The sequence below is a fragment of the Strongylocentrotus purpuratus genome, unplaced genomic scaffold, assembly GCF_000002235.5.
Source record: "Strongylocentrotus purpuratus isolate Spur 01 unplaced genomic scaffold, Spur_5.0 spur5_scaffold_19, whole genome shotgun sequence".
NCBI lineage: Eukaryota > Metazoa > Echinodermata > Echinoidea > Camarodonta > Strongylocentrotidae > Strongylocentrotus > Strongylocentrotus purpuratus.
Window position 1 is genome coordinate 8,925,335 of NW_022145604.1, and position 11,358 is coordinate 8,936,692.

Below are 11,358 nucleotides of genomic sequence, written 5' to 3' on the forward strand. Positions count from 1 at the left end.
ATGACGGGAATTTTGTTCTTCTCTGATTCACTTGCAAGGAATAGAAAATAAGAAAGAGAGAGAGAGAGACAGAGGGAGGGGAAATAGAGAGAGATAGAGAGAGAGGATAGAGAAAGAACATGGGCGTGTGTGTGTGTTTGTGTGTAAGTTTGTGTGTGCGTGCGTAAGTGTGTAAGACATAGCTAGGAATCGAGATAGAGAGAGAGAGACAGAGAGAGACAGAGAGAGAGAAAGAGAAGAGAGACAGAGAGAGAGAAAGAGAAGAGAGAGAGTGAGAGAGAGAGAGAGAGAGAGAGAGAAGAGAGAGAGAGAGAGAGAGAGAGAGAGAGGTAAGAGTAGACAACATTGTGTAAGCGCAATTCAATGAATGATAAAAATAGACAAAAGAGCAAAGAATAAAATCACACACACACACAAATCAAGTAATTATATAAAAACCAATTCTTAACCAGCGTCCGCATTCTATGTAACAAAAATGCCAATCTTCAATCCAATATAAGGTTAAAGTGAATTATGAAGAAGAAAAAAAAGGTGGAAAAGAAATAAATAAGATAGGGATGAAAGAAGGAAGGAAATAACACAATAACAATTCATTTGAATAGATCATCGTATTGAAAAGTTGGAGATAAATTAATAAGATAGAGGATGGAAGGAACGTTTTAAAAAAGATAAAAAGTGTTTTAGGGAGCGTCGGAGATATAAAATAGATATCCTGTGAATACAGTCAAACAGTTTTCCCTCAAGTACTTATGCATAATACAAACCACTTCCAATACGTGCAATACCCATGGTAGTACTAAACCCTCGTTTACACTTTCACTTCGAGTTCACACTTCAAAATTATATTGACATACTCATCCATGACTAATAATATTGAAGTTCCAAAACTATACACTTCATGAAAACAAAACTTTAAGCGATTTTTTTCCTTCTTCTTCACACGAACTCGTAAAACTCGTGAAAACTGCATGTGATCCAATACCTCCTAAGTTAAAGTGACAAAGCTTATTTTTGCTTGAATGGTTTATTAATGCAAGCTGAACTTTCTTGACACTAGTTGGTATTTATCGGTATCCTCAAATAATGAACTGCAACTGGAAATGCATCGAAATTGCTTTAAGTCGGATGTTGTACGTCGCCTTTGTGTTTTTGAGAGCGGTCGCTGCAGAGAGTACACTAAATATGGCGGCCGCTAGGACCAATGCTGGCAGCCAGGTAAGCTTTATATTATTTTTTGACTCTGGAATAGTGGAATAACTGGTAAAGACATGTTTTAAATTTTTGTTAACATAGGGAAGCCTCATCAGTACCAGTATTGTTAATCCTGAAGATTCTGCAATTATTATTACCCCAGCAATTGCAAGGTACCCATTTACACCTGGGTGGAGAGTTGCAAATGTGGATTAATGGAAGGACGTAAATGCCGAGCTCAGATTCAAACCCTCAACCCTAGGATTGAGGGTCAGTTTAATAGACCACTATACCACAACACCTCCACGCTAAATATTTAAGTTTGTGCATGCTTTTAATTCTCTCCAAAACCGCTGGTGAAAACGATTCATTTGCTTTGCATGAACACTACTCTATAGATGGAATTTACCGCTCATTCTGTAGTTGTCGCTGTTTATGACAAGCTTTTATAAAGCATTTGAGTTAAGAGGATTTTTTTCTCTCAAGAAGTTAGCATAAACCTAAAGTAAACAGGCCCATTATAATTTTTTAAACAATGATGTCAACAACGTATATCGTATGAGACTATTTTGTGTCATTCGAATTCCTTCAATAAACTTCATTGTTGTCATTAGATACCCTTTTTCTATAATATAATAATTTTAATGATAACAATAATTGGGGGGTAGATTCCTCCTTGATTAAGATGCTGCTCGGCTTCACTGTCACAGTATTTCTGAGGTATAACATACAATAACAACATCACAACCTGAGGGAATCAGAATTCGGTCTGCTCTGTCGTGGACAATGTGGAATTGATAAATTCCCATGTAAAATATAGCCCACCCCAAGTCAATTTTTGTATTTTTTTCTGATAAATTGTTAAGGGCTTAAGTTCAGTACCCAAATCAGAAGGTGTAACGAGGCCCCTTTATTAATAAGCTTATCTATTTTTACTTGAACAATATTTTTGTAGAGGTTTATGAGAGATAAGCAGGAGACAATGTCTTTTTAGAGTAGTCCTAACGCCAACCCGAGATTCATCAGTACGCCTTTTACCAAATCTAAACTTAATTTGCAATCATTACCGGTACCCTATATATCCGGAAATACAGCTTGGAACCAAATGTCACAGAAGCAAATCGCTTTGGCTGGGGACGCAAAGGTCATGGGTAAGAGCATCGGTACGTTACGTATTATGTCCTTTATGTAAGGCATTTTAACTTTCTTGCTCCTCTCCACCCAGGTGCTCGATGGTAGGATGGGAAAGTCAGTGTGATTGGATTATAGTACGCGCCTCTAAAAATAAAAGGCGACTGGCTGAAATGCTCCCCAATAAGGGAGTTTACAGATAGCACATGGTACAAAATATGACCCCAAATATCCACAGATCTTTTACACATGGAAAAGTTCCACTTTGAGCATCTTAGAATAAAAACTGCCAAAGTCCTAGATGTGCTTCATGAATTCCTTTTGTTTGACCTCTTGAAAAGAATACTTCCACCTGCGTATCATAGAATGTACCGTTAGTGCATAAATGAATAATGTTACATAACATTCATGAGCGCATATCCAGTATTCATCTCTGTGGGTTTTACCACTTTGGTACAAATGACCTTTATCTGCCCATGCGCAGATTGTATCTGTAAACTCCGTTATTGTGTGGTAAGACGACAAGAGTGCACTCTAAAGTGCAGAATTTAATCCAGTGACCGGGGTACATATGTCATACTTAAAAAGCGCCTCGGCCGTTTGCGTTGTAATTGGTTAGGCGCTTTATAAGAACAGATTATAATGATAAAAAGTGCCGGACCAGTTATAAATTATATCGGAAGCAAACATTATAGGCACCGTCGGTTAAATGCCAAACGAAATTTGACCTGTGCCCCGTCTTTCAAAGAGTTGATATCATTCGCAACTTATTAAGGATTGGTATCGATCGCAACTATGTAGGCCTTTATAAGAGATAGGAGACTGCAAACTTGCGATTGATTAGAGGACTTGCGATTGATTTCTTCTTCTTCTTCTTCTTCTTCTTCTTCTTCTTCTTCTTCTTCTTCTTCTTCTTCTTCTTCTCTTCTGTTGAAGTACAGGCCACCATGTTGTTGGATCAATTGCAACTCTTTTTAATATACGGAGCCCTATTCTCATTTATTATTCTCTTGCAGATGATGCGATCTTTACAAGGAGATAGTCTAACGATTCAAGGGGTAGAAAGTTTGATTACAGCAGCTCGAAGAAGTATGATGACGTCACAAGAATTGCTCGAGAGAATAGGTGAGAGGGGTAAGAAATTAGTTGTAACAACCATTTTGCCATTTCCTCCATCCTATCTTTCCTCTCTTCTATTCCATCTCAACATGATCACCATCGTAATCTGCCCACCCAATCAATTATCACTACCTTAATCATTATCGTTTATCTTTATTAATATCATACTTGAAAAAAAAAGTTATTTCCTATTTCAAAGTAAGAAGAGATTATGGTATGTCTACTGACTGCGTGATGTCGAGAGAGTTATTTAGGAAGCATTTAAGTGATACTAAGATGAATCAATATGATTATACATGGAATATATAGGCACAGCGTTACTAGGTCATTAAAGAAATGATTGTAAAGATCAGTAGGGGTTCAGTCATGGAAAGTAGAAGGGGTCTAACTAGGACGAACAAAAAAGCGGGGAGGGGGATCTAGGAAGATTAATTTCTTCTTACGTTTCCTTTTTTCTCACTTTTATTTCTCCCTATGTATTTATTTCCTTATTGATGTAATTATTTAATTCATTTATATTATTTATATTATCAATTTATGGTTCTTTCTTTTTCTCTCTCTCTCTCTCTCTCTCTCTCTCTCTCCCTCTCTCTCTCTTAATATTCTTTCGGGTGCATTATTAAATATCGATTGAAAAGAGGTGCCCGTGTGATAAAAATAATTATTTGTTACAATTCTACCATTTAACTATATTTTTCATCCATCCCTTGATATCATTATGTAGTGATATCCAGTGCCGAGTGGAAACCACGTGACTGCGCAGATATCCAAGAGTCAGGTCGTAACGTAAGTGGTCGCTACGCCATCTATCCTGACGACTGCGACGACCCTTTCTTCGTGTACTGTGATATGGAGACAGATAGAGGAGGATGGACGGTAAGGCCAATTGCACACGAGGCGTTATTTCGCTGACGCAACACTGCGTTATTTCACTGACGTAACACTGCGTCAGTGACTGACTGACTGACGGTCTTAGACGTACCTTGTGTGACTGATATCGTACACAGGGTGACTGCAACATAAACAATGCGAACTTTGCATCGAATAATAAATGGATGTGCACCATTTTTGTTTTTCAATGGGCGCTATATTAGCGCGTGGAATAACGCATTCAAAATGGCGCCTAATGTGCAACTGGCTAAAGAGACGTATACGTGCTCTTTGAATACAAAGCGTCATTTTGATTGCAATATTAATCAAAAATATGAAAGCAATAGACCAATACAGCACTAATTCAGCGCAATTTTTGCCATTTACATGCATGTGCGCTACTTTTCCTGGCAGTTTTAAGGGCGTGGTCTCTCATTCTTTTCTGACATGATTTAAAAAAGAAAAATTTGGGAAAGTACAAAGACATCTTCAAGAAACAAATAAGTATAAAGTAAGCTAAAAGGGAAAATAAGATTTTATTTTACAGATGAATATATTTTCTTGGGTTCATTTTCTCCATGTGTCTCGCTTTAATAAATTAATTCCTAATCATTTTTTATTTTGTTTTTGTAGAGGGGGTAGAGGCCCCAAGTCCTCTTAAGAACCTTTAATGAGCTACATGCAGCTATGATTCAAACATGATAATAAAGAGAAGAGGAAGAAGAAGAAGAAAGAAACAAAAAAGGGGAAAAGAAGGGAAAAAGAACACGTTTTTAAAGACAGTGAACCTTTCTAAAGATAAGTCAATCATTCTTCCGCAGGTGTTTCAGAAGCGTCTGGATGGCGGTGTTGATTTCGACCGGGACTGGTCGGCTTACAAACATGGCTTCGGCTCGGTGACGGGCGAGCACTGGCTTGGGAACGAGAGAATTCGTCGCATCGCCAGTCAAAAGCTCTATCAACTCCGCATAGATTTGGAGGACTTCGAGCGGGAGACGAGGTACGCCGAGTATCGAACCTTTCGCCTCTCCGACGAAAACACCAACTACGTGCTGAGGGTGGGCCATTACACCGGGGATGCAGGTATGTTTTAGAGGGGAAGATCATGTGGAAGATAAATCATGCTACGTTTACACTATGTTCCCGGCGGCCACGGCAGCCACGTTTGCCCGAAACGTAGTGCGCCGTGGGATTTAGACCAATTTTATCTCTGGATTCAAGTTTTGTTACGTCTTGCCAAGTTTTCTCACGGTCTACCACGGTATCCGTGACGGGCCGTAGGGGGAAGGGGATGCTGAGTCCCGGAGGCTCCAAGGCGCACTACGGTTCGGCCCGCGTTCTACCACGGATGCCAGAACGTTCCCTCCCGGCCCGTTACGTTCTGATGGGGTCCCTCACGTTTCCCACGTTCTGATCAAGGTCTGACACGTTTTTCACGTTCTGATGTCAAGGCTTTGTACGGATGAAACGTGGACGCAGGGCACCTTTGGAGCCCGTTTGTGCCGGCGGTATAAAAAGAAGGTCTCCCAAGCAATAGCAATCATGGTATTCTGAGACCTCGCGTTGTGTCAGACCGTAGTAGAACGCAACGCGCCGTAGCGTGCCGGGCGCTTAAACCGTCCCACTACGGACCACCCCCAAGTTTTGTTACGGCCTATTACGGACTGTCACGTTTTGTTACGTTCACCCCGGTTTATCACGTCCTACTAGGTTTCTCATCCGCACCGTGACTGCCGTGGCAAATTTTTTGACAGTTTAAAAATCTGACACGGTATCCACGGCAATCACGGCCTATCACGTTTGCCCATACGGTCCCCCGCGTTGTGTCACGTCAATCCCGTTTCGTCCACGGTGGCCTGAAACGTGGTTGCCGTGGCCGCCGGGAACATAGTGTAAACGTAGCATAAGGATTGCTTCGACTCAACAAAAGAAAAGAAAGATAACATCATGTCGTGATTTCGTTCTTTTGTTTTGAGTGAGCTATATTAATGTCACTGGGCCTGTTTGTGTTCTCCTCGATCACAAGATTGTAAAATGATTACCTTTTCGCTCGTCTCTCTTTTCTCTACTCTTTCATTATCTCATCGATATCAAGTGTACTTTCTTCTCCTTTCTCTTCCTGTCCCGCTCCCTCTCTCTATCATTATCAAGGCAATGGTCTGACGTCGCACAGCAACCGACCCTTCACGACGAAAGACCGCGACAACGACGCGCATGAAGGGAACTGCGCGGCGACGTTCTTCGGGGGCTGGTGGTACTACGCATGCCATGCGACCTCCCTCAATGGTCTTTATCTTGCGGGGCCCCACGAGGCGACATCGCAGGGCGTCAATTGGTCGCCGTGGAAAGGACATCGTTACTCTCTCAAGCGAGCTGAAATGAAGCTCCGCCCGCTGTCTGCGTTAGCAAGGCTGGAAGGATTGTGAGACTATGCCGAAGTCTTATAACCACGTTGTCAATATTGTGAGCGGAGAAGTGGAAAGGGAATTAGTGCTAAAGGAAGGGTAAGGGAAATGAAGGGAAGGGGCCGGAAGGGGAAGGGGAAGGGAGGGGGGGGGGGGGGGGGGGGGGGGGAAGGGAGAGGGGGGGGGTGCCAAGTTTATATTTAAGATTTGAACATTCCTATCCATGTTCAAGATATTTGAAAATAAAACAAACAATAAACAAAGTAAGTCTGACACAATCAACTAAATGTTTGGAATTTTAATTTGTTCATTTGATATGAAACGTGAAAAATTACTCATTTTAATGTAAAATGTGATTTTATAAGCAACTCCATTGACAGAAAAATATGATCATCAAATTCAAGATATACATATAAGTTTGTCTTCAATTGAAATAATACAAAACTACATGCTCCATTCAAAATGCAATTTACTAGAGGTAACACATTTCAAAGCATAATCTTATCACAAACACAACAAATTGTGTATATAAATATATATATAACTATATAATGTGTACATTCAAGTGAATACCACCAAATATAATGATTTTTGTGCATATGTATGCAAATCATTTACATAAAAAAGCACTTCTCTCATAAAAATATGTTCTGGTACATTTGTTCTAATAGGCTTCTCAAAATCATGAATTTGCAAAACAATATGAAATATTCTAGATACATTTAAGTTTCACCATTTGAGCCGGCCCATATATATAATGTTTAATTCTGGTCAAGCAATAAGAAAGAAAAAAAAACGGTTTGGAGGCACACAGAAATGGGTACATGGGACCCACTTGGAACTACACATGTGGCATATACAGTTTGGTCCAAATCTATTTCTTGTCATATTTGGAATATGAGGGCGTTTGAAGAACAATCCTTTTCAGGTGATAACAATTTCGTACAAATTCACGAGGAGATTATGAGAAACTTGTAAATTGTTTTTTCACCTTTCCTAGAACTAGAAAAGAAAAAAAAACGGTTTGGAGGCACACAGAAATGGGTACATGGGACCCACTTGGAACTACACATGTGGCATATACAGTTTGGTCCAAATCTATTTCTTGTCATATTTGGAATATGAGGGCGTTTGAAGAACAATCCTTTTCAGGTGATAACAATTTCGTACAAATTCACGAGGAGATTATGAGAAACTTGTAAATTGTTTTTTCACCTTTCCTAGAACTCAAACTTCTATTCGAAGGCAGGAATATATATCTCTCTAAATATAAGCATACAATTTTGTAACGAATAGCTCCCAAATCTGTACACATATCAATAGCAAGCAAACACAAATATGCTCTTAAACTGCAAAGTGCACTTGCATAATATTATCAAAGTAGAATATCTTTGGCATATAACAAGCTATAGGCTTTCTACAAAAGAACAGCAATAAACAATGAGAACATTCTCATATGTATTTTGAAGTATCACTCTCACTTGACCTGTCAATGATAATGATAAAATAAAACAAACTCGGCTAACCCTACATGCAAATTGCAGGGTTGGTTTTACATTACTTAATATGTTGTTAATTTAAAGATAATTTCCTTTAAATCTTTCATGCGCTGCTTGAATGCTTTAATCATTGCAACAAAAAATGAATTCAAATTTTTAGTGGCTTTTGCTTTCTTAACACCACTCGAGATAAACTCTATTCCAACTAATGGAAAAAAAAACACTTGACAGCAAACGGTAAGTCTCCGTGTATAAGCCGCACTTTTTTTCGCCGGAAAAAAAATATCGAAAGTTGGGTGTGCGTCTTAACTAAGGCAGGTTCAGGATATTTTGAGTCCTCATAAATGCTACTTTTTAGTGGTGTTTGACCGTCTCTGCATGTGTCTCGGCATAAATTACATACTGGAAGGGAAGAGAGTTTTTGTTCGTTTTTGGTCTTATACACAGGTGCGTCTTATACACGGTAGATTTACGGTAGTTGACTTATTTTCTTCACATGGACAATGTACCATCTTGTAACATCCATCCAAACATACATAGACTACTTGCACCGGTAATACTGTGTCCGTCCTCCATTTTGACCCGTAGCAAACAAAGAGTTCCATATGGAACAGATAATGCCGTATTATTACATTATTACATTACATACAAAAGGACATTTCAGTCCTATGCATATTCACTTACTAATAGCTTTGATTTATACATGTATAATACAAAAAATGTTATGCTCGCATCATTGAAAAGACAACAAAAAAAAGCTGCGGTCTACCTCATCATATCTGAGGGAGATTTTAGTCTTAGAAGTTAATAGAAATCCAGATTACTTTTGGCAAAAGACACATGCACCAACAGGAGGGATGGATGGATTGATTTTAAAATGGCAATTTGAGAGATGACACGTTATATATTCCTGGCAAGAAAACAAAAGGGACTGGGAAAAAAATTACCAAAGCATGAGGAGAGATACAAATACAACATTACATTTTAACACATAACATTTTAACTCAGACATATCTAACTTTTAACCTAATTTTTCCAAGAACTTTCAACGACCCATTTCACATATTTGCTTTTATTGCAAGGGTGGTCTTCCCCTTTCCTAATATGTTTGTATCATCTTTTTGCCCTCAAAATTCCCATAGCACCCTTAAAAATGTAAACCCAAACACACCTCCAATCTGTCCCAGATCATAACTAATAAAAGGGATCAAAATAAACAATATTATTCAATTTTGCAACAAATAGAAAGAAAACAGCCCCTTTATTGTTTACTTTCTACACATTTGTTAAGTGTACAAGACCTGAAACTTAATTGAAATCACATTTCAGTGTTCATGATATGAGGGGAATGTCATAAAACTTGTGATGCAACTCAATCCACTGCAAATCCTCCAATCAATCGAAAAGATACAATCTACTCTCTTTCTTATATACAGTGTTGAAGTTGATATCTCTCATATAAAGAGTTGCAATTAAAGTTGCAGTCAATTTGAATTAACCACAATTCTTTATGAGACGGGACCCTGTACGACTCCAAATCAGCAAAAGGTATAAATCGGTACTTGGCCGGGCATCCTCGCACTCATAAGTAGACTCGTTGAAAGAATTCACATTTTTCCTTCAGCCTTCACACAAAGGTAAAAACCTACGAGAAGAGGACACTGTGAATCCAAGCTACCGCTTCTACATAAATCAGCCCTATACTATTACTAGATAAACTCTTTGTATAAAAATACAAAACTATGTTGTACTTTGTATATAAATACATATTCGGAAATAGAAGATAATACTCTAGATTGTCCTGTACTGTTCTCTAGCTAAGTGAGGATTAAATAATAATGCAAATTTTAACTTTACTGAAACTCACACACATGTATGCTTATTCAATATAAAACAACATCATATCAAGTTATGTGTACAAAACAATGTGAAGCATAAATAAATAAATTTTATAATAAAATAGGTTTATTGAAGATGTAACTATCTAAACCCATCAAACCAAGTTCGGAAACTTAAGTTGGATCAATTATAGCTCATGGCATTATCATAGGGATGATTATGATCATTAAAATAATTCTGTATTTGTTATGATTTTGTGGCCAGGAAGTGATTAGAACATCAGAATAAGGGGCAGGGTCGAATTGTGAAAAGTTGCAAAATGATTTGGTAAGCAATGGTATTGTAATATGCAGAGCACTCTCTCCTTTGTTTGACATAAAAGAGTGTGATTTTGTAAATGACAGTGGGGCTTTTATTCCCAACTGGTCATCCATGAATGCCAAACTTTTAAGAATCTGACATTGCAATTCATGGAATGTGGTGATATGTCAGGCAAGATTCGCTACTGTTTGGTCATCAACTTTGGGAAGCATCATGCTGAGGCTAACAACTGTTGAAACGGCCCAGACACTAGGGCAATTTGAATGCACAGTCGAACAAGAGCTGTGCATTTGCAAATTTTCACTATTGACCTTACTCCTCATTTTGATCTACTGCACATTCCATGACTGAAAAGGAATAATAAACCCATTTTCTAATGATACTAAACATAGTGTTGATTATGCCAAGTCAAGAGAATTATAATCGATAATACTTGAGTTTCCAAACTTTTGTTTGAGGGGTTTAAATCTGAAGATTGATGCAGAAGGCCCTGTTTTTCCATTCTCATACTCATAATTTAATAAATATACAGTCAAACCTGTCTTAGTGGCCACCTCTCTATAAAGGCCACCCTTCTACAGTGTCCATGCATTTTGTCTCCTTCAAGAAAAAAAATATGTGTGTTGCAGAACCTGTTTAGAAAGGCCACCGTTTGCCTTGCCTTGAGTGAACAGGTAGACAGGTTTGACTGTAGTACAAGATAACAAATTGAAGCTAGAATACATGAGGAGTCATAGAATAAAAGGGAGAGCAAAAGAAACAGGAGAGAGAGAGAGAGAGAGAGAGAGAGAGAGAAAGAGAGAGAGAGAGAAAAAAAATATAGAGTATGGATGATTGGACAACAACAAAATACCAGAGCCCCGTCTCACAAAGAGTTGCGATTGATCCAAATCAATCACAAGTCCTCTTAACAATCGCAAGTTTGCAGTCTCCTATCTCTTATGTACATAGTTGCGATTGATATCAACTCTTTGTAAGACAGG

General features: G+C 38.5%; 1 protein-coding gene and 1 long non-coding RNA gene across 2 annotated transcripts; one reads left to right on the forward strand and one right to left on the reverse strand.

The window, feature by feature from the left end:
• Positions 1-1,182: 1,182 nt before the first annotated feature.
• Positions 1,183-6,792, forward strand: LOC581954 (ficolin-1-like). The gene is made up of 5 exons (XM_030990892.1): positions 1,183-1,215; positions 2,417-2,426; positions 4,166-4,317; positions 5,133-5,394; positions 6,349-6,792. The coding sequence occupies exons 1-5, from the start codon at positions 1,183-1,185 to the stop codon at positions 6,735-6,737; spliced, it is 846 nt and encodes a 281-aa protein (XP_030846752.1). The 3' UTR covers positions 6,738-6,792.
• Positions 6,793-6,999: 207 nt separating this feature from the next.
• Positions 7,000-11,219, reverse strand: LOC115926016. Its single transcript, XR_004064924.1, has 2 exons — positions 7,932-11,219; positions 7,000-7,707 (listed from the first exon to the last, which is right to left on the reverse strand). It is a non-coding gene; the product is annotated as an uncharacterized LOC115926016 (long non-coding RNA).
• Between the last annotated feature and the right edge of the window lie 139 nt (positions 11,220-11,358).

Bases quoted from the DNA above. Each gene is read 5' to 3' on its own strand.
- LOC581954 (XM_030990892.1), top strand. From the start codon at position 1,183: ATGGCGGCCGCTAGGACCAATGCTGGCAGCCAG. The intron at 4,318-5,132 runs GTAAGGCCAATT...ATTCTTCCGCAG, and splicing joins CAGATAGAGGAGGATGGACG to GTGTTTCAGAAGCGTCTGGA. The intron at 5,395-6,348 runs GTATGTTTTAGA...GATTGTAAAATG, and splicing joins CCATTACACCGGGGATGCAG to ATTACCTTTTCGCTCGTCTC.